The sequence below is a fragment of the Ipomoea nil genome, unplaced genomic scaffold (assembly GCF_001879475.1).
Source record: "Ipomoea nil cultivar Tokyo-kokei standard unplaced genomic scaffold, Asagao_1.1 scaffold0804, whole genome shotgun sequence".
NCBI classification, from domain to species: domain Eukaryota; kingdom Viridiplantae; phylum Streptophyta; class Magnoliopsida; order Solanales; family Convolvulaceae; genus Ipomoea; species Ipomoea nil.
This window is the reverse complement of record NW_017617232.1, coordinates 1,216,368-1,240,365: the sequence shown is the minus strand read 5'-3', so window position 1 is coordinate 1,240,365 and position 23,998 is coordinate 1,216,368. Positions and strand designations below refer to the sequence as shown.

Here is a 23,998-nt window from a genome sequence, read left to right as displayed (position 1 = left end):
CAGTTTAAAATTTCAAATTATTGAAATCTCATATTGTAAATTGCTTTAGGTCATGCAATTTGTCTGGAATATATGAGTTTAATGTTTATTTTTATGCATATTTGTCCTAAGCATAATATTTTGTTTTAAATTATGCATTTTTTTTATTATGCCTCTAGAAATGCATAAATTTAGGATGGACTTATATTACTTCCTATTTAAGTTGGACTAATGCATAAACTTTAGTTGCGGTAGTGCCTGAATTTAAGCACGTTTAGTCCGTTAATTTAGTTCATCAATTTAAAGCCTTATCCGTAGGTGAATCTACAATCTTTAGATCTTCCAAACGATTTTACTTCAAACATGAGAACACATAACTTAGGGAAGTTTCTTGGGGAGGAATACTAGTTCTATGGCCTTGGCTTAAAAGCCTTGTTGCTACTAGTCCCCTTGCGACGCTACTCTGTCTAAGGAGTTGGTATTTAACCGAGCTTCGTCTCGACCAACTTTCCTGAGAGTATACCTAATAATTGTCTATCATGTGTTGGTTTAATTTGTTTGTTAGGCTTTAAATTCCCCTTTTGCCAAATGATTACAATTTTAGATTAATTAAAGAGCAGCCACATGCAGCATCTTTAATTGACTAAAAATTGACTATGGTTTAAATTACATAAAGATTGGCAAAGATAATTGTCTAGTGATCTTATAATTTTAATGAGTTGGGGAGTAGCCACAACATCCTTAATTAGTTAAAATTATATATTAAGCAGTTTATCTTGATCACATACAGTTTTAGACATATCATTTGTGATTAATTGTATGTAATATGATGGAATTTAGCCCACAGGCAATTTCGTTATATTTGTATAGTTAATTAGGATGAAATACTGGACTACGGTCATAATTTAGCCCACATGCAATTATGTAGCGGAATGTGGTTTAGTAGTTTTATCAGTGATGATAGAAATAAATTAATTTTATTTACTTTATGGTTATTTGTAAATAATTCTCATCTCTATCATAAAGTTTAATTTTATGATGTAAATCTTTAGATCATATTTCTTAATTTACCCACAGGGATTAAGGAAAGGAACATGATTTCTTAAGTTTTTATCATAATAGTTGTAATGAATCTTATTGAGTAAAACTTTAGCCTACAGGCAAGTTTTATGTCACTTGATTCTTCAACTTATTTGATAATTGTTTCATCATAAAATTTCAGTTGGATCTAATTGAGTAAAACTTTAGCCCACAGGCAAGTTTTATGTCACTAGTTTCTTCTGTCTATTTAGTAATTGAGATAAAATATTATCATAAGGGTTTAGTTGGATTTAATAGAATTAAAAATTTAGCCCACAGGCAAGTTTTATGTCAATAAATCCTTTAACCCATTAGGTAATAATTTTATCACAATTTCTTAGAATTTATAAATTTAGTTCAATTATAATTCTAAGTTTCATGGTTTGCATTGGCAAAACATGTATTCAGTCACTTCCCAAAATTTAGCCGCCTTTATTAATTGCTTCACGAACTTGGTTATTTGGATCAACTATAGTAAGTTATGTGATGTGATATACCTCTTTTGGATTCCAAGACTAAAATGTACCTTTTGAGCCAAATTCTAACTTGGTTTTGGAAGGTGTGTTTTATTATTTTAGTATGTCCAACTAATGGTGGGGAATTAATATCTTCATTATTTAGTTGGACTTTAATTGGAACCAAAAATTGATTATTTAGTATGTCCAACTAATGGTGGGGAATTAGGCAATTTATATCCTACACCACGGTGCGCGTTGCACTATGCGCCCAGATGCAAAACGACGTCGTTTTAATTATTTTTTTTTTTTGAAATTTCCCGCCCCAGTGAATGGCAGTAGTTTTTTCTTAAAAAAAAAAAACCCGCTGTTCAAGAATGTACATAATGTTATACTAGAATACACATAATGTTATACATGAATGTACATAATTATATAACAAAATATACATACTCTTTTTAAAAGATAATACACATAATCTAACATAATACATAATAAACATAAACTTTTAACATAATACACATCAACTCTTAACATAATACACACAAATTTTCTGATTCGGATGTACATAATTGTATAAAAAGAATGTACATAATTGTATAAAAAATTACACATAACTGTATGAACCAATACACATAACGTTGTGAACAAATACACATAACGTTGTGAACAAATACACATAATCTCAGCAACTTCCTACCGCGCCTCCCAACACTACCCCAAAACGACGTCGTTTTGGGAGGCGCGCGGCGCACAGTGCTATGTGCGCCGTGGTGTAGGATATAACGATTGGGGGAATTATGTCTTCATTTGTTAGTTGGTCAAATCAATTACGAGTACGTATATCATTAATTTTGCTAAAGAATATCTTAATCAGTGGGAGTGATCATTTAAAAAAAGATCATTAAGATACTCCATTAAAGATTTTGGATTTAATTCGCTTCATACATCCCATATTGGATTGTATGTCAAACAATAAGTCCAAAAGATTCCACGAGTATTAATCATGTATTTGTTCATATAAATTCATATTGATTGTGCAACATATTTATGAAGATGTTGTAACAATATTAAAGAGTTTATTAGAACAAAACATATAACTTGTGGTGAACTTTTAAGTAATAAATTCTTCAGCATTTAATAGTCTTTAGTTTCTTCAAAATTGATCTGGGCCATTTTGGTTTTTAAGGCTCAAAGACAATTTTGAGAAACATAAAAGTAAGACTCATAATGTTCAGTTCATTTTGAGGTGGACCTTAAGATTATTTGGGAAGTTATGGTGTATGTTTAAGATTCCAAATTTATGGACTTAGACCTTTGGTTTATTGTCAAAGTTGTTGGAATGCTTCTATGACTAAACTACCTTTGGGCTATTTTGATGAGTGGGAGTGACAGACGTGTCAACTCCAAGCTCTTAGCCGTTAGATGTAGTTCTTATGTTAACTTATAAAGAAGTCATGGAATATATAGTTAGCATTATGCTAACATTAAGAGATCTCTACTTAAGGCATGCTTTTAAGGATCTTAGAGATCATACAGTGTACTCTTTTATACAGTTTGGATGGTTTTCTCTCTTAAGTTGCGCATATATATTTTATTTTGAGAAACATCCCTTAAGGTACCAAGAATAAACATTGGGTTTGTTCATAAAGGATTCAAGTTGGGGAATAAAAAAATACATGTGATCATAGGAGATATTACTCACTTATTCAGTAGAGGACATATTACTATGGTTCGTGTGTTTTGTTCTTTGATGAGAATTTGCTAGTACTTGCACCAAGTGGGAGACTGTAAGACTTTCCCGTAAAATATATATTATATATTATGGGTCTTACTTATGTGGTGCAAGTGGACTAGGCCCATTAAGTAATTGGTTGGGTTGGACGTTTAGGTTTAAGTCTGTATTCCACCAATGTGTCTATATAAAGCTTGTATTGATGGGATACAAGATACATGATTATTATATGATACTCATACTGCTCAGAAAAATACCAATACACCATCTAGGGTTCTGGGTCAAGTATGAGTCAAAACGGCTAACCTATACTGCAGATCTACCGTTCACGAGGCTACACAACAGGATATCAACCATGACTGGAGATCTACAGTGCTTCCGCTTCCACTACTACGAGTTAAGTTTCTTGTAAATTATACTCTGTATATTTAGATCTCACACTATATGTACGTAAACTGCGCCTTTTCTCTAATTTTTCTTTCTTCTGGGAGCCCACAAAAAATCAATGACTTACTAGAAGACCAAATGCATTCTCTCTCCTTCTTCTCTATCCTCCACTTTATAAAAAATTGAGCTTAATCCACTGATGAAAATGCTCTTATATTTGCGCTACCTAAGTCTCAAATCTCAAGAACTCTCCAACCAAAAGAAGCCATATCTGATCTTATTATTATATCCAACAATGATTGTTCAAAGCCACAATTAGTAGAGGTAAAACCTGCAGGCTTTTAGTACAAAAATAAGTGCCCCAACTGATGTTAGTCTGTTACATGCACACAATCATAGCATGGTAGAAAGTGCATGCATCCCTATCATTACAAGCCCAAGCTGAGTAGTGAAAAGAACTCAGTTTTGTCATTCAACTCTTCATATATATATATATATATATATATATATATATATATATATATATATATATATATATATATATAGTTTGCAATTGTACAACATCATTAGCTCCTAGCTACCTTAGTGTTAATCATTTAGGTCGAATCAAACTCCTATTCGACAGAGCATCTGGGAGAATGTAAATCATGGTAACTTAACTGAAAACAAGGACTAAACTTTTGCTTACTGCGCACAAGGAACCCCTCACTTTGAGAGATTGCTCCTACACTGCCACTAGTGAAACTTGATCCCTGGTCATTCTTTCTAAACTTCGCCTCTGTAACCAATGAACTGCCCATGCAGGCTACCTGGTGTCAATCATTATTTCATGGATCATGGTCCAAATAGTTGTGTAGACTATGAATAAAAGGTACATTTTTAATGTACATTATTTGACTGCAAAAGATACACTATTTTGTATACTATCAAATCATGTACATTCAATACATAAATAATGTACTTTTGATATATTAAAAATGTACATTTTATTTATGATCCACAAAGCTGTATGGGCCATGGTGTATAAAAAAATCTGCCAGTTAGGGTGAGTAGGGTCAAGTTGGTAATTTTGTTAAAAAGCAACAGATTTACTTTGGGCCTTTGAATTTTGAACATTAATGGGAATCATGCCTGCCAAAGCAAAAGGTAAAGATATATATGTTATAAAGAAAGAAGAAAAATAATAATAAATAAATAAATAAAATAAAGAGAAAAAGAAACACATTATATTCCTGCTGGGCCATATCTTTCTTTTAGACTTAATTACTAATCTCTACCTCTAATTCAACTCAAAAGGTGCATTTCATTGGATCATTTCTTCTTCTATTCCCAGATGAGCTTTCTTCTTCTTCTTCTTCTTCTCCTTCTCTGCATCTCACTTTGGCTATTTTGTCTCCTTTGTTCATGCAAGATCCACACACCTCTTCACAAGCAAGGTAACATTATTATTATTATATTATTTTACCTTAATTTCAATAATATAATTTAGTATTCTAAATCTTGATTGTGTTTAGTTTGTAATTACCTTAATTTTACAGTCTTCAACGTACAGTTTAAAAGAATATCAATCTTTGAGTTGATAAATTATATATATATATATATATTCTCGATATTCAATGTTAAAAATCAGTCTTAAAATTTGTAAAATCTAATGTAGTCTATAAGATCTCATCATTCTGAAAGGGAAGATAAGACATGAAGTTTAGCATGTTGATTTGAGGCAAAATAATATAATATAATGCTGCATCACACAATATCATCAATATTTTATATAATGATAAATAGGAAGTGAATAAGGTGGATGGTCAAAGTTTATGATAGTTTCATTATTTGTCTGAAATCTGAATGATTAATTTAATTGTTTTTTAAGTTAATTTCATTTTTAATTTGTTCCTAAATTTATAGGTGATAGTCTACTTTTGGTCTTTATTATCAGAATATTCTCATTTGGTCCTAGTATTATTTATTGTGGCATGACCATTTTTGGTCATCCATAAACAAAATTGTTGAAAAGCTGTTAAATACAAGGACATTTCGATCTTTTTATACAAAATAGGTTCACCGGCTATGTTTTTTATTTTGAAAAAATTTATAATTGAAGACCGAAATGTCATTCTATTTAACAAAATTTAAACTGTTTTGTTGATAGATAACAAAAAGTAGTCATACCACAATAATACTATGACCAAAAAATGAATGTTCTGGAAAAAAAAAAAAAAAAAAAAAAAAAAAAAAAAGGACTAAAAGTGAACTACCATCTATAAATTTATGACAAAAAATAGAATTAACTCTTATATATATATATATATATATATATATATATATATATATATATATATATATATATATATATATATATATATATATATATATATATATATATATAGAGGGTTGCACTCAGGTGCGAATAAGTGCTCAGGAGGGAAATGCGAACGAATCAGCGCGCGACACGTGTCCAGATCTAATAACTTAAAAAAAACGCGGTGGCATTTTCGTAAATAATTGAACATCGAAGTGCAAGTAAAATCACTTACAAGTGCACCTACTTTCACCTATAAGTGCATGTAATTTTGCCTTGTTAGCATTCACTTTCCGCAAACATTCATGCACCTGGGTGTGCTTATAACTATATGTGCAACTATTTATAACTATAGGTGCAACTACTTATAACTATAGGTGCACCTACTTTCACCTATAAGTGCATGTAATTTTGCCTTGTTAGCATTTACTTTCCGCAAACATTCATGCACCTGGGTGTGCTTATAACTATCTGTGCAACTATTTATAACTATAGGTGCAACTACTTATAACTATAGGTGCACCTACTTTCACCTATAAGTGCATGTAATTTTGCCTTGTTAACATTCATTGATCTGAGTTCAGCGGGTAGTAATACCCCTGAAAACCACTCGCAAACATTCATACACCTAGGTGCAATTACTTATAACTATGTGTGCAACTACTTAGAACTATAGGTGCAACTACTTAGAACTATAGGTGCAACTAAGTATTGATGCTCAGTGTAAATTTTTACTTGCACCTATAATACATTTTACATGCACTTGTAATACATTTTACTTGCATTTCGATGTTCAATTATTTACGAAAATGCCACTGCATTTTTTTTAAAAAAATCAGTGTTTCTCATCCATTAGATCTGGACACGTGGACGAACAGAATTCATTCCTATTTCGCGCCTGGGCGAAGCATTCGCAGCTGAGTGCGATTCTATATATATATATATATATATATATATATATATATATATATATATATATATATATATATATATATATATATATATATATATATATATATATATATATATATATATATATATATACATACATAGAAAGTTGATTTGTGGTTATGTTGTTTTACAATATGTTTCTCTTTAATGATGATCCATAGTAGTTAGCTTTTGCCTAGATAGTAATATTGTTTATAGTAACTTATGATATATTCTTCATCATAAATTTGATTCTAATTTTTTTTTTTTTAAAGACGGGTTACAATTTTTACATGACATTTTACAAAAATAAATAAATAAAAGCAGTCCTCATCATATAACTAGAATGTTTGCACATAATTTAATTTTTCTTTTTTATTTGTATTTTTTGTGTGGGCTTCTTATTTTGGTTGAATTGTGTTTGCTAGATAATTAATATTATATAATCCAAATTAGAACTATCATTCATTATAAAATAATTAATGGTTTAATTTTGTACTCCTAGTAGGATTGGAAATAGAGTTCTACAAAATACAGGGACTAAAAGTGCAAAAACATCTTTTTTATAAAACCCCGTTTAAAAAAAAAAAAAAAAAAAAAAAAAAAAAAAAAAAAACCTGCATTCCTGTTCTGTTAACGGTCCAATTTTTAGAATAAATTCTACTACATAGACTCTCAAATCTTACTTCCTAAATTTTACTTCATGATGTAGCGCATTCTGATAAGCTATTTTTTTCATGGGTCCCAATACAAATGTCTACATCAAAATTTTGTGAGTGAAAATATAAGTTAAGAGTATAAAATGGGAGTACACATAGTATTTTCCTTTTAAAATCATTATTATACTTTGCACTTTACTGAATAGAATCTCCCTACATACCAGATATACCTTTCGTATATTTGTGTGTGGACCACATTTTTAGTAATACACAAATACATGAGGAGAAATATGGTGTGTGATTGAGTGGAAACGATCCATCCATCCTTAACCAATAAAGGTTTGATATTTGACTTTAGGTATGGAGTAACTTTAAATTTTCAGACCAGTTGTCTCACCAAATAGAGATGCCTACAATTCAGTGAGGGGATTAGTTACAGCGCTACACCAAAAAAAAAAAAAAAAAAAAAAAAAAAAAAAACATAAGGCGAAATGCTATTATAATTACACTTTTGGTCCTGTGACTATAGAGGGTGTGTTAATTTGGGTACGTGACTTTTAAAACTAACAATTTAGTCCTTTAACTATCATTCTTTTAGCAGATTTGGTCCTCCCGGCCAAATTGTCGGTGAAATTTGGCCGGAAAGACGTTCGACTTTTTAAATCAAATATTGGTGCGGGTAATTCAATCTTTTTAATTGTTGAACCGAATTACCCCCACCAATATTTGATTTAAAAATTCAAACGTCTTTCCGACCAAATTCCACCGGCAATTTGGCCGGGAGGACCAAATCTGCTAAAAAATGATAGTTAAAAGACTAAATTGTTAATTGAGTAAATACCCAAAATGGTCCCTCGACTATAGCTAAATTCACAAATTGATCCTTGACTTTTAATTTTAACCAATTAAGTCCTTAACTTTGCAATTTTAACACGATTTGGTCCTCCGTCTATTTGACCGTTTGCTGACTGTGATTTTTGAGGATATATATGTAATTTCATGGTCCATCGTCGATTTTTTAAGGTTTCGGTTGCATTTTCAGACCGCACTGTTATATTTGGATCGACCGTCGAAAGCAATCTGCCAAATCCTGTCGCCTTTCTTCTTCCCCCCTTTGGATTCAATGTAGTTGAGTTCGTACCAGAGTGAAGAAGACAACGTGTTTCCGAATCGGTGCAACGTCATCCTGGAGGCTTCCATGTGCTCCGATGAGAGCTGCAGGTTCTTCTGGAGATCGTCGATGACGGCGCGGGCGTTAATGCAAAAGTGTTCGAAGGACCAAATCGTGTTAAAATTGCAAAGTTAAGGACTTAATTGGTTAAAATTGAAAGTTAAGGACCAATTTGTGAATTTAACTATAGTTGAGGGACCATTTTGAGTATTTACTCTTGTTAATTTTAAAAGTCACGTACCCAAATTAACACACCCCCTATAGTCACAGGACCAAAAGTGTAATTTGCTCTAATATTAATCACTCTCCCAAACACTTATTAAGCGTATATTTATTGTTTACTAGTGATTGAATTGGTACACCCATTATGATTTTAAAAAAAATTAAACGGTAATAAATACACTCTTTATCTCGAATTACCAGTTTTACTTATTCTCTTTAACATCTTTTTATATTTTTATATTTTTAACTTTTTAGTAAGTTTTGACTTTTGATAAATAAAAATTATATATTTAAAAACTCTTTTAAATATATAATTTTTATTTATCAAAACTAAAGTAAGTTACTAAAAAATTAAATTATAAATAATTTAAGTTAAGTCTTATTAATCAAAATAAGATATAGAAAATGGGATATACAAAGAAAACAAAATTCAATGCAATAATGATACGCAAATAAAAAAAATTAAAAAGTAAAATTAACTTTAAAGAGTGAATATAATTCATGGTTTTATTCAATCGTTATACCCTGCACCACGACGCAAAGTGCACTGTGTCCCGCGCCTTTCAAAACGATGTCGTTTTGAGAGGCATGGTAGAGAGTTGACGTGATTATGTGTATTTGTTTATACAATTATGTATATTTTTTTTATACAGTTATATGTATTTGTTTATACAATTATGTGTATTTGTTTCATCTCTCCTCGACCCCGATTTTTGTCACCCCTATTAATTTTGCATCCTTTCCCCGGATTCTTAACCGTTCCTACAGACTTCAAATTTCTCCGCCCTTCAGCATTTTTTTTATCCCTTATTCTCATCATTTGCACTCTAACCCCCTAAACTATCCACCTCTTTGCACTTTGTACCCCATCATCTAGTGTGCACTTCAACTCTAAGATTTCCACTTATTCGCACTTTATATCACATTTGTGGACCATTAATATCAAGTACATTTTTAATATATTAAAAGTACATTATTTTGTACTGAATGTACATTATATAAAATAACGTACCCTTAATATATTAAAAATGTATTTCAAAAAATGTACCTTACATACATAAATAATGTACTCTTAATATATTAAAAATGTACTTTTTATTTATGGTCCACACAATTGTGTAGACCATGCATGTTGCATGCAATAATGATTGCACATTTCCTCAGCCTTTGCAATCAACTCCTAAATTTTGCTCATTAGCCAGCCAATACCCCCAACCTTTAATCCTAGCCCAATTCGCACCCCATTCTTTAATTTCTTAACCCATTGAGTCTAATATGCCGCCTTCATTAGCTTCATTATTATAAATCATTATAAGTTTTGTTAACCAAATCAAACACATAAAATGAGACAGAGTTAAGAAGATTATGGTTTGTATCAAATAAAACCACTATTGCATGAGAGAGTACGATGTCGATATGAAAAATCCTAACTAATGGCTTTATAGCTAGAGTTATTTACACAAATGTCATTATGTCTTGTATTTTAACATTTTCAGCATAAATAATCTAAACCTCCGTCAAAATGTGTTTAAATGATAAGAACCTAAGAGTGGTTTCCAATTATTAAACCTAATACTTTATATGTAAAAACTGCATATACTTAATACAATTATTTCACAATATCTACTCTAAGAAACGAAATTTTAATTTTATTGTGTATTTTTATTTTTTAAATATAAAATTTTTAATCCCTTAATTATTACCTTTTATGAAATTTGGTCCATGTCTTTTAATTTGAATCAATTTAGCAATTGTTATACCATGGACCAGGGTCCATCTTGCATTGTTGACCCCAATTCAAAACAACATCCAATATAATGTGTCTGCAGTTAACATATTATGTGTTTTCAGTTAATAGATTATGTGCCTATAAATAAATTTAAGGTACATAATATGCTAATTGCAGTCACATAATTTATTAACTGCAAGAACATAATATGTTAACTACAGATACATAATATATTAATTGTAGTAGGTACATAATTTATGTTTGCAGTTAATAAATTATATGTCTGCAATTAAAATATTATATACTTTCAATTTATTAGGCATATAATCCATTAGTTGAAAGCACATAAAATTTTAACTTGTAAGACACATAATCTGTCATTTTGGACGAGGGTTCACAATGCAAATTAGACTCTGGCCCATGGTATAGTAAATTTAGTCACTCAAGAACAAATTAGACACTCAAATTCTAAGAGTATTATACTATGAGAAACTAAGAATATCATTGATTTGTTTACATGTATTTGATGCCCCTCTTGCTTAATATATATGTTTTCTAGGAAACCTTGGTATCAAAAGGCAATGGACATGGCATCATTATGGAAAGCCTTTGCAAAGCCATCTGAAATTCCAACAACAAATGCTACATTATGGAGAACACTCTCTAAATCATCACAGATTTCCAACTCTAATTCCAATAGACACAAGCTAAGAAAATGCACCTCCTTGAAGGTGGCAACTTCTTTCACTAGGGTTTGTTTATGTGCACCCATTTCTTCCTATACAGAAGTCTTCCCGGCTGAAGTCCCCCCGAGGAGAAGTAACAGTTATCCAAGAACAAAGCCAATGATTACTCCCCCAACATCAAAAGACCAAACTAGGGTTCCGAGCGCGAGGATCAGCATGGAGGGAAGGAGAATTTTTCGAGGAAAATCCTTGACGGATGATGTTCTTATGAGGAGATTTGTTGTTGAAGAAGAAGCAATGTGGCAAGTTAGGAGGAGGAACCAGATGGAAGCTATTAGGAGAAGAAGTTCCATGAAAAGGAGAAAGCTAGTCCTCTAAGTAGAATGATTTTGGCTGAGGAGGAATGTGATTGAGTTTAATTATATTACTTGTACTTAGGTTGCATAAAATGTGCCAATTCAGTTGAGGGTATCTAAACTCAAAGTTTCTTCATTGGGGTAATTGAAATCGGAGTTTGGTTTTTGTGGGTGCTTTAGTTTATGCCACTTGATCGAGTATGGTAAGTTGTAAAATGTACCATGGTAAGTGAATTCAATGATATTTTCCAACCTCTTTTCATTTTGATGCAATCAATACGGAGTACAATATTTGATTTCTTCAACTATAAATTTTTATTTTTATTTTTAGTCAAGATTTATCAATACAATTACTTTTTTATTCCTTAAACAAAATAAAAAATTAAAAGATCCAATCTGAACTAAAATGTCAAAATGCTCTTATTTTCATTATAATTTGTCATTCATGACATGAGAATATTTAAGACATTTTGAACTAGATATGATTTATTTTAAAATTTTGAGAAAATAAAAATGATTAACTTGACCGTCAATGATTAAAAATAAAAGTGAATCTTCTCAAAAAAAATAAAAATGAAAGTGACTAGTATTGAACAAAGTTAATATTAGAGAGTTGCGATATAATACATCCGTTGATTTTTGAACATAGTTTGGCTGTTATGAAGAGATTGCAAGATAAAGTCATTATAGGGACATTTGCCAGCGCACTTAGATATTTCGAAGGAAGATAAAGTTGAAATGCGAAGGGGTGAATGGTTGAGGTGAATTTCAAATATGAATATCTTCTTTCAATATTATTATTGGGGTCATAAGACACTTGGATAGCTACTTACCCACAAATGGCAAAATTCCCTCCGCCCCCACAACCCATACCCTACCCACAAGACACTAGAGACCAAGGTTCGAAACTTGACAACAACAGTGTAAGAATTATATCCAAAATAGAAAAATTCTTTGTGCAGACCGACATTTGACCATGTCTGCAAGCCACTAAATTACCGTTATTTACATCCTCTATGCCCTATCAAGCCAAGATATAGAAAGCCTTAGGAGTTAGGGATCAACCTTTTGAGAGAAGAAAAAGATAGTAGAAAAGTAAATTACAATAACTCAACGGCTCATTACGCTAAAAAACTAGTATCTGGTTACCAAAAAAAGCCCAATTTATTAGATGTAATTTCCACACTAAATAACCATGTTCAAGGCTACAGAAAATATTCAGATTCTTTTTAGTACATCCCAAGAGAGTGGGGTTTAATCTATATTCTCAGGTCACTAGACTACAAAGTCTAAAAAAAAAAAAAAAAACAAAAAAAAACAACGCATTTCAAATACAAATATTGAAATTTTGTTTCCACTCTTCAGCGAACTATAAAAACTTTCATGAAGCTTTACCCGAATAAGGGAGACTAGATCTCATTCGGCAGGAAGGGTATAAGGCTAAATTCATGGACACAGGGAAGATCTTTATTGACTTAATTTCCTTCTCACAAGTCCCTTGAAGAAGTCAAAACTGCAGTAGAAATGATTACAATATTTTTAAGTCAAAAAACACAATTTACTTGAAATGAAATTCAAATATAAGATTGGTTTATAATCTGTCAAATTTTTTAAAAAGTAAAACTATAATTATAAATTAAAAAAAAATAACCTTCAAAAATACAATTCCAGTGATATTATCAAGAAAGCACATTTATACTACATTCTCTCCAGCACAAAATTTTCCTTACTGATAAACATCTAGAAAATAATAAAGCACACAATAACAAAAGCATTCATACAGGCACATATATACTGGGTATGTAGCAAATCGATTAAGTGTCTAATGCACACAATCAACTGTAAGTGTACACAAGCAATAAAATCATCATCATCATCATCATATCCGCAATTCTTATGCAAAGATATAATAAAAATTAAATAAATATCTAGTAAACTTAAATATGAATACTTTGTGAAACAATCACCACCCCATATGCTTTTATCTTTCATCACTAGGGTAGCTTCTATTAACAGGCTTGTCAAGCTGAAGACGTGGTGGTACATCAAGGGTAATTTGGTGCAAAGAGAACTAAGAGGCAAGTTGTGCTAGTGATTTGTTAGGGATGGTGTTTGGTAAATGGCAGTTAGCTGATTGGGTTAGTGGGTTTTACTAGTTGATAGCATTAACTAATAGTAGAAAAGTGTTTGGTAAATAGTTGTTAGTTGATTACATACAAAATGACTTTCTCAAAAAACTGACCGAAAAAACTACTTTGAAAAGCTATTTGAATTTTAGCATTTTGGAGCAATAAGTTGTTACAAAAAGTTAATTAATCAAACACCTATATTGATTGTTTAACCAAGTCAAATAGCTAATAGTAGTCAAATAAGCTAAAATTGGCTGATAGGCTAACTATTTTACCAAATAGGGCCTAAAGATGGAACCAGACTAGCAATGTTTTTTTTTTTTATTGAGCATGATTAGTAATACAGTATAATTGGTTGAAAGAGAGGTGATGGACTTAAAGGATGGATTGGACTAACAATCCTATGCGTGGTTGGAGGATTAATGATTGTAAGTAAAGCAACCCCAGGACATGATGTCAGGGTGTTGGAGAGATTGAGATTATGTATGAATGGTTATTTTCTCCAAATCCAAGAGCAAACAATCAACCACACCTTAGGACTCACTCTCCCAGACCCTAGTCAAATTTGGTTAGTGAGAGAGTGGGCAAGCCTTTTGGTTTACGTAAAAGATGTTAGTGTTACATCAGAGAAACCTCAGAAATTTACCTTCAAATCATTCCAGATTTTGTATACCTCTAATTGTGCAGAGACTCAAGATAACTTTTGTAATAGAAGCACAATAATGTGCTGTATGCTAAAGCAGAAACATATAATGAGGTTTTCTGGCTGAAATGTTAGCATTTCCCAATCTGATCACTACTTAAAACACACACAAGACTGATAATGAATATCAGGTATATGATACCTGTTGCCATCGGGATGAAGTTCACATGTTTGACCATCATCGGTTATGGCTAATAAGTAACCTGAGGATGATAAGCCCTGAATACAGAAAATTAATTTAGAAATCTCAAGCATAAAGTCAGAGAAAAAAAAAATCAGTTCATGAGATAACACCAATGGTACCAAATCAAATTGGAGAAGTTGGTCAAATAAGAATCTATAGAGTAAAGACCCTTTCATCCGATATATTTATCTGAAGGGAAAATATTAAAGAAGTCAGCTGACCTGAATGGTCACTACATTCTCTACAAACTGATCCTGGTTTTCAGTTTTCTCCTGTACAATAACTCGTTGTCCACTGTAGTCAAAATAAATCAGAAGAAAGAATACTAGCAAATCCATGAAAATAATTCCAAGCACATTTAAACTTCACAGATATCAGCACTTGTTAACCAAATCCAGTAAAACAATCCTTTAAACATGTAAATCAAATACTGAGTTGAAATCAAAATAGTGGAAAAACCTCTCCCATATTATATCATATATTGTTATGGTAAACAGATGCACAATCATGTGTAGGGATGACTTTCATATATATATATATAATAAGTTTGCATTGGGCATAAATCCAAGTGAAATAATCTAGAAGCAAGACATTTTTAAACACAGTAAATGCAAATGTTTTACCTGTGGAGCCAAGTCTTGTAGTACAACTCCTCAAGAGGCTGAAATCCTGCATAGACCGAAAATTACAATAGAACTATAACGATAGACATGATTAACACACAGAAGAGGTATAGGACTAGTACTGCATGATCCATTACCACTAAAATCGAGATGATTGTATAACAATTAATGGACCTGTAATTCTAAAGGTTGTTAACAGCAAATTTGTAACATCAGTTCAAGAAAAACAAGATCTTAGGAACACTATTATAATCACATCTCCAGGCATCATGACAAACTTGGAATAAATGAGGCAAAACCAAAGGGATGGAAGTAAAGGAGGAGGGAGATAGGCATTACATTCTCTGGTTACAAGGTACAAAGAGGAAAATTGGAAGGGTGGAGTATACAACTTTATCAGCCTTCATAAAGTCTTGATTATTGTAAAATGAGTGAAAAGAAGAAGAAAAAAAATTATTTTTCTTTACTTACAATCCCTCTGAATGAAAGGACAAACAGATATAATCTCCTGACACAACAAACTAAGCAATTAAGTTGGGTGTAGAAGGCTCTATCATTCTAAAGTCTATAAACACTTGAGCAGTGTACTTACTAGATTTCCAAGTAAGCATGTGATGAACAGGGAATAAATGAGCAAAAATTGGAGGAAATGAAGTAAAAGAGGGAAATCTGAAATTACAGTCTGGCTAGAAGGTACAAAAAGAAATCAGAAGTGCAAATGTTACAACCATACTAACCTTTATAAAGCATTGCAAGATGGATAAAAAATCAGGACGTATGTTTCCATTATTTAATATCCCTTTGAATTTAACAACATGAAGTGGAAATAATTCTCAGAATAAAAAAACTCAGAAAGTCACCTTGGTACCCTAGCTTAACTTCTTTGGTAAAAAAAAAAAAAATGTCAAACTACTTTATGTGCCCCCCCACACTTTTTGTTAAATACATAAGACATATCTGGGAGCTTTATTGGAAGTAGCTACAGTCTTAGTTATTGAGTTAATACCCAATTTAATCCTCAACTATAGTGGTTTTTCTCGATTTAGTCCAAAAAGTCTTTTTTTGTGCTTAATTGGGTCCTGAATTTCGATGGTTTACCTAATTGAGTCCTCTGTTAGGATAACTTGGTAATTTCCCCTCTATTAATACCCAATTTAGTCCACAACTATAGTGGTTTTTCTCAATTTAGTCATTGATTCTAACAGCCAAGGACTCCATTAGGTAAAAGTGTAAAACCATCAAAGTTCAGGACCCAATTAAGCACAAAAAGACTTTTAGAACTAAATCAAGAAAAACCACTATAGTTGAGGACTAAATACAGAGGCAATCACAAGAAAAAAACAATTACACTGTTGCTTGTTCCTAACTTGTCTTTGTTGGGGCCAACAAGCCTTACCCAAAACCATAAAACTATAATGTATTGTAACTATTGTTTATTCTCAAAGGGCCTACTAGCATCAAGAAACTCGAGACAGCATAAAAATGGAAGAAAACTATGGGATTTTACTTTCTTGTTCACAGAAACCATAAAAATAAAAATAAAAAGAAGTGGATTCAAAAAGTGGCAAGTATGTGTCTTATTATCCCACGATTGCTCATATTTAAAGGAAAAATATCTCACCTTGATTAAAGAAAACATCAATGAAGGTCTCAAACTTATTGAAAAAGGCTGCCATAATATCTTCCTTTTTAAATATGTTTGGAACAGAAGTTGATTTCTGCAGAACAGTATTCAAGCATGTTGTGGGCTTTTCATTATCTACATTTATGCCTATTCCTGCATAACAACAGTCAGATGTCAAAAAACCATTGAATCAAGTTTTTAAAACCCTCACACTGATAAATATATACACCACCAAGAAAATCCCAAAGTCCTCTTGTAGTCTTGTTGGAGATTTAAGCAGTTCAATAAGGTAAGCAACTGAAATTTATAAAAAGTCCCAATGCACAGATCCCATATTATGACAAGTTTAAGTAGATTTATTTTTAATATTAGCAACACACTAACTCCTGTGATGTGGAAATCAAGAAAATTAATAGAAGGAAGCATCTCCCCTAAACTCTAACCACCTTGCCCCCAAAAGGAAAAACACAAAGAGAATACAAGAGGAAGAGAAATTGAAGAAAAAGGAGAAGTATTATTGTTAGTTCATTATATTAAGTGAATGAACTCAATAAGAAAATCTTTTGTTAGAAAGTCTGACTGTTTACCAGCACTGATATTAAACTTCTGTGACTTATATGTTGAAGTGCACAAAATGCCACCAACCTTAAGGCCACCTAAATATAAATCATTTGGCCACTTTATTCTTACATCAAGATGTGGTATACCCTGAAATGAAATACATTATCCAAAACAATGATACTAAAAAAATCCAATAGAAGCAAATATTGAAATTTGGAAGAGTTAAAGCATTAAACTAGAATACATTTAAATATCACTCAGCGGAAATTCAGCAAAATCAACTTTAACGGATAAAAATCAGTTATAAATAACTTACATATCACTGCTTCACATTTCCTTCATATAAAAATCATTGATGAAACCTAGGGGAAATACTTCATAAATTGAATGACAATAAGCCTACGGTAAGAGATATATTCATTTCGTCACTTGATACACGTTATTTAAACATTATAAGTTTTGAATAAATCATTTACTATAGATTGGGAAAATTAGATTCTCTCCTCTTGAGGTTAGAAAGATTGGATGTGCGCCATGAACTTTCCTTTTCATCATTCATAAGAAAAACTACTAAAAGGCTCTCCACATGCAACAGCAAATTGCAGTATGTTTAAACAAACTAGAGTCCTCAGGATGAATCTTATATCACATAATAATTCGGAGGTTTTATCTCAATAAGTGTTGCCCAAACTTTTTAAAGCGAAAAAGCGCACTAAAGCGACAAGGTTGGGCTTTGCTTTAAAGCGCAAAGCGAAACATCACTTTTTCATGCAAAGCGACGCTTTAAATATATATATATATATATATATATATATATATATATATATATATATATATATATATATATATCATGGTTGCAGTAGGAAATCGGTCTAGGCGGACAGCGCCTAGCGCCTAGGCGGAATCTAGGCAGCGCTAGGCGGGCGCCAAAAAAACAGTTGTAGACTTGCATTTTGACAATTTTAATGAGGTTGTTTTCAACATTTAATCAAATAACACATCCAAATAAATGAATTAATGATAATTCATAAGTCATAACATCAAAATAATGGTTTTTAAAAAAAAACATTAAAACAATATTAAAAATTAAAAATACTCAAATATGAAATACTCAAATACTTCAATTATCCAAAGATTCAAAGTATCAAACTAGTCTACGAGTATATATATGTCATATTCTATATATGTATGCGCGCGCGCGCACACACACACATATAATAAAAAATAGGTCGAGCCGATCGGGTGAACTCGACCGAAATGGACGAGTTAACTCGACTAACTTAGACGCTAGGCGGCCAAATCGGCCGAGTTAGGCGCTAGGCGGACGCCTAGGCAGCCGGTAACCTAGGCGGGCGCCTAGGGGGGAAATCGCAACGGTCTAGAGGCGCCTAGCGCCTAGGCGGGCGCCTAGACCGATTTTTACAACCCTGATATATATATATATATATAGTCAAAAAACTCCAAATATTCAAATAGTAATGCAAAATAACATAAATAAGAACTCCTAAAGTCACAATATCATAATAATACAAACTTTAGTCATCAAAATAAAGTCATTCAAGCCAAATTGTCATCAAAATATCACATATACAATATTCATAATCAATCATTCAATCCTCCATCTCAAAATCATCTTCTTCATCACCCAAATTGTCAAACTTAATAACTCTATCATCTTCAAATGCTTCTTCATCAACGTCATCTTCATCCACTAGTCTACGTTCGGGAACCTTTTCCTTTCCCTTAGACCTTGAACTCCCTACCTTCTCTTTTCCTTTAGAAGCATGCCTAAGAGAATAAGGAGTTTCATTTGCACCCGAAAACTTAACAATTTTCCCCAAGTCAATCCATCCATCTCTATCATCAAATACCAACTCTTCATTAGCATCATCTGGGATACCTGTCAACCATTCATTAGCAAAATCAATTTGATCCAAATTAATTGGATCAATGGTATCCCGCATTTCCCATTGCCGCTTCAATGCTCTATTATACTTGATGAAAACCAAATCATTAAGGCGCATGTGCTCAAGGCGACTTATCCTTTTCGAATGCAACTGAAATATTTAAAATTAATTAATGCTTAAATATGTTATAATTGCTCATTAATAACTTCAAAATGATAAGTTGACTAACTTACATGCTCAAACACACTCCAATTTCTTTCACATCCCGACGCACTAGTGGTGAGACTAAGAATCTTAATTGCAAACTCTTTCAAATGTGGAGTTGAGCTCTCAAAAGAATTCCACCAATCAACTGTAAAATTTGAAAATTATTCAAGTTTGCAATATTTTGATTATAAATAAAAATTGTAAGTTAGATTGTCTAAGAAGTAAGACCCTAGAACCACGTTGTTTCTTGGCAATTGGCAAGCTAAATAAACCACACCCAGCTTCCCAAGTACACTTCCTCGGTAATTTTCTCATAGACATCTTGATCTGGAACCAACCTCTCCAAACACTCATAAAAGCCAGCAATAACTTCTGGCGATTTAACAGTAGAAGAAACCGGTGTCTCACCACTATACCGGAAGCAATATGGATTCAAGTAGTACGCAACTGCATGCAATGGTTGACGGAGCTGGGAACTCCACCATTTATCTAGGATTTCAAACTCAGATTGACGGAGATCAACATCAGGATATTGTATTCTATTTGGGGGTAATCTTGTTTCTTGGAAAAGTAAGAAACAAGATGTGGTTGCACGTTCAAGCACAGAAGCAGAATACCGAGCAATGGCACTTGGAATATGTGAACTAATTTGGGTTTAAACAACTTCTTACAAAACTCAATTTCTATAAGCCCGATCCTATGAAATTAATGTGATAATCAAGCAGCGCTGCACATTGCATCTAATCCTGTCTACCATGAAAGGACCAAACATATTGAGGTTGATTGCCACTTTATACAAGAGAAGGTTGCATCCGGAGACATTGTTACCACATTTGTTGGGTCAAATGTTCTCACCAAATCTCTCCGTGGACCTAGGAGAGAATACATTTGTAGCAAGCTTGGAGCATTTGATTTATATGCTCCAACTTGAGGGAGAGTGTTGGAAAATATTTTTTGTTGGAAACATCTGTCTTGGCCAGCCTGAAATTTACTCTTGTTGTTGTGCTTTGAGAAGAGGATTAGGTTTCTTGGGCAGTTTAGAATTTATTGTGTACTTTTCCAATGTCTTTTGTTTGCCTATATATTTGGTGTGTAATCTGAAGCTTTATATGGAATAATAAACATCATTTCTACTTTTCCCTACTACTGTTCTACAGTTGTAATTTGATATTCTTGTATCAAGCAAAAATAATATCTCAAAAGTGTCATTTAAAGAATAATCATTCATCTATTTTACATGCACTTACCGTATTTAGAGGTGCTTGCATTCCCACTTTTTATTATGAAAACTTAACCAGATTTGATGCTGTTAAATACGTGCAACACATCCAATTTCTATCTTAAACTGAATTCTCTGTATTACATTCAACCTACAATTTCGAAATGCAACAAGACTAGGCAAATAAATTTTGCAATGCACTTACATATTGCTTGCAGAGATCATTAATAGCATCTGTCATGGCAAGACTGACTACATACTGAACATGTGGCACTATTCGTCCATCTTCCATTTGTAAGGTAAAGGAAAATAGAAGGGAACCCTTTGGTGATTCCCACACATTCATTGAACGACCTACACAGATAAGTGATCAGACAAAAAGTATCATAAACTTCAACCATTTATTGCAGCACAACACCCATAGTACCTCGCCCCTTGAATTGCACATCAGCGACACACACTGCACCAACTGGCAGCTCACAGAAATTTCTGCCCAACAAAGAATAATTTCAATGGTGAAATTGTAGTAGGGGCCAGGGCCCACCGGCAATGCTTGGGTTGGGCCAATTCTTATCATATTTAAAGTCAAAATTTTAACTGATTTATAAAATTTGATAAACCCTATAGGTTATTAATTTCAATACTTTTAGTCAATGTTATATCCGGATAAAAATTTGATACAAACATAAGATGTTAAAATGTCACATAGACTAGCCTCCAAAATAAAATTTCACTCAAACTAAACACATTTGAAAACATTTTGAATATTGAGTCTTAAAAAGCACACAAATTTTTTTATGTAATTAATTTTATAACATTATAGTCCCAAAAAATTGAGTTTGGAAAACGAATGTGAAAAATTGCTGCCCATAACATATTTTCTAAATTGAAAAATATAATAAAGGGAATGGGAAAACTGGAAAACAAAAAATGGAAAACGGAAAACTAGATAATTGAGGTAAATGCACCCTTAAATTTTCAAATCCTAAAGTTATCAGCTAGGATCAATTTATTTGAAGCTAAGTATGAGCTTTAAAATAGGATTATAGGAATTCAATCTACTTTTACTTTTGGCTCTAGTTAGTTCATAAAAATACTAAACAACTATCCAATTATTATAATCATCATACAATTTATTTACTCAATAATAGAAAATAACATAACCTCTTGTTCTATACATGATTACAAAATATTTATCCAAATATCATTTTTAAGTATTCTAAAAATAGTGATAACTGAAGGTAAAAAATAATGAATATTCTCATTTTCAAAGAATTTCTAGATTTTTTTGGTACAAAGGGTCACTAGAAAAGATTAAAACCCTAATAAATAGTTACTAAACCCATACATACCGTGCAACGACATCCTGTGTTGAAGGCAATCTAGGAGAGTAAACAAGGAACCTCCCGAGGCTCATCGTCAAAAGGGATTTAAAGTAATCTCTAATGCGAAACCCTTCGTTTCCAAGGCTATCTTCGACCTCCGGATGCAAAACAACTTCGAATTGATCGTCCCCAAGGAGTTTCATAGCATTGTTATTCTTCAATGACTTGGCCAGTTCATTCTCAGCTGCAGATTTCCCGCATAACACCAAAAGTGAAGGCGCCGATGATTCTGATTCCATATCTAACCCCAAAAAACGAAAGTTAAAGTTGTATAAAATGAAAAAGTATTAGTAATTAATCATACATACATACATACGCACATGTATACATAGAAGGGAGAGAGAGAGAAATGGTGTTTACAGGGTGTAGGGGAAGAAGTGGGGAAAGCCAAGTGAGAAGAAGATGCAAGCTGAGGAAGAGAGCGAAAGCAGGAGGAGGATCGATGGTGAGAGAGTATAGAACGGCTAGTCAACATCATCACGCTTTGTAATTTGGATAGTCCGCTTCAGCTCAAGGGAGAGAGTAAATGGTGTCATGTTCTACTCACATTACTTATTAGCGGCGCGCTCCACTTCGGGCATTGGAATCTCCATCCAATTTTTGCGGGTACATAAATACACAAAATTCAAAATACAAGATAATTAAACTAAATCCAACTACACTCATACATAATTAAATATTTAAATTAATTGTTGTTTTTATTTGATAATTTTATCAATACCAGATCCACCATAAACGGATAAAAATGTACATAATGGGAGCCGTGGCAGACCCAGGATTTTTGGCAAAGACGCAAAGGGAAAATAAATTCAAAAATGTTCAAATACAAGGTTCAAATTGCTTCCTCAGATTATGCCTAATAAGAAATTAGGATTATGCCTAATCAAATTATGAGAAACAACAATTAGCCTGATGAAGTGTTTATATGATAATCCTTTTACAAGTTGAAGAATCAATATGCAGAAATTTGATGAGCTAACCAATGAAAAAGAAATAAAGAGGCTTTGATTACTCAAAGCTACAGTCAAATGGAAGGCAATGTCAGTAGAGCTATTGATGAAGAGCATTTACCTTTTGCCAATTATTATTGCAACAGCCAGGCCAACAGCACAAACAACATCTATTGTCAATCATCACCCTCTGAAACCACTGATAAATCCTTAACCATTACATAATTCTCTTTAAGCTTTGGGCCATACTCAGGTAAAAATGATAACTTTGAAACCTCCAAAAACCTGCACACATGGAATTGAGGTAGCATCCAGTGGATTAACACCAGGGAAAAAGTGCAATGAAACAAATATAAAAACGAAATGCCTAATCAAAAATTATCAGATTATGCCTAAATTAAATCAAATTAGGATTTAGGGCAAACATAAATCAAATTAGGATTTAGGGCAAGAATTGAACATTTGAACATAAATTAAACCAGCAAGGCAGCAAATTAAAGCAAATTAAACCTTACCTGGCAGTCCGCAGTTGCGACTTGCGACTTTGCGAGGCAAGGAGTGGTGGGCGGTGGCGCTGAAGAGGCTGAAGGCAGACGGGAGGCAGAGAGCGACGAGAGGTGAGAGGCACAGAGAAGAGAAGAACGGGGAGCTTCAGAGCAGACCGCAGAGGCGTAGAGAAGAAACCTTCAGAGCAAATGAATTTAAAGAAAAAAAAAATTATATATATAACAGCACAAAACTACGTCGTTTTGGGCTGAATAATTTTGGACTGTGTGATAGTAATACTATTGCTCACGGCGCTAGGTCCAAAGGGAGTG

The 23,998-nt window shown here is 32.5% G+C and overlaps 2 protein-coding genes and 1 long non-coding RNA gene across 4 annotated transcripts; 2 read left to right on the top strand and 1 right to left on the bottom strand.

The window, feature by feature from the left end:
- The first annotated feature begins 1,525 nt into the window (after positions 1-1,525).
- LOC109177411 lies at positions 1,526-18,309 on the top strand. Its single transcript, XR_002053578.1, has 3 exons — positions 1,526-1,537; positions 16,890-16,901; positions 18,192-18,309. It is a non-coding gene; the product is annotated as an uncharacterized LOC109177411 (long non-coding RNA).
- On the top strand, positions 4,955-11,950 carry LOC109177409. Its single transcript, XM_019326787.1, has 2 exons — positions 4,955-5,072; positions 11,206-11,950. Exons 1-2 carry the CDS (start codon positions 5,041-5,043, stop codon positions 11,708-11,710), a joined length of 537 nt encoding a protein of 178 aa, XP_019182332.1. The 5' UTR covers positions 4,955-5,040; the 3' UTR covers positions 11,711-11,950.
- On the bottom strand, positions 12,895-23,873 carry LOC109177408 (biotin--protein ligase 2-like). 2 transcript variants are annotated; one of them, XM_019326786.1, is made up of 12 exons: positions 23,696-23,873; positions 23,302-23,465; positions 22,591-22,817; positions 22,198-22,471; positions 21,273-21,334; positions 21,051-21,199; positions 17,539-17,659; positions 16,949-17,104; positions 15,328-15,373; positions 14,926-14,998; positions 14,663-14,739; positions 12,895-13,201 (listed from the first exon to the last, which is right to left on the bottom strand). In XM_019326786.1, the coding sequence occupies exons 3-12, from the start codon at positions 22,706-22,708 to the stop codon at positions 13,156-13,158; spliced, it is 1,122 nt and encodes a 373-aa protein (XP_019182331.1). In that variant the 5' UTR covers positions 22,709-22,817; positions 23,302-23,465; positions 23,696-23,873; the 3' UTR covers positions 12,895-13,155. The 2 variants fall into 2 exon arrangements, with proteins under 2 accessions (XP_019182331.1, XP_019182330.1); XM_019326785.1 differs by lacking the exons at positions 23,302-23,465; positions 23,696-23,873 and having other exon boundaries at positions 22,591-23,287.
- Positions 23,874-23,998: the final 125 nt, after the last annotated feature.

Bases quoted from the DNA above. Each gene is read 5' to 3' on its own strand.
- LOC109177408 (XM_019326786.1), bottom strand. From the start codon at position 22,708: ATGATGTTGACTAGCCGTTCTATACTCTCTCACCATCGATCCTCCTCC. The intron at 15,374-16,948 runs GTGAGATATTTT...CGGTCTATGCAG, and splicing joins TGATGTTTTCTTTAATCAAG to GATTTCAGCCTCTTGAGGAG. The intron at 14,999-15,327 runs GTAAAACATTTG...TTTTGACTACAG, and splicing joins TACAAGACTTGGCTCCACAG to TGGACAACGAGTTATTGTAC.
- LOC109177409 (XM_019326787.1), top strand. From the start codon at position 5,041: ATGCAAGATCCACACACCTCTTCACAAGCAAG. The intron at 5,073-11,205 runs GTAACATTATTA...TATGTTTTCTAG, and splicing joins CACACCTCTTCACAAGCAAG to GAAACCTTGGTATCAAAAGG.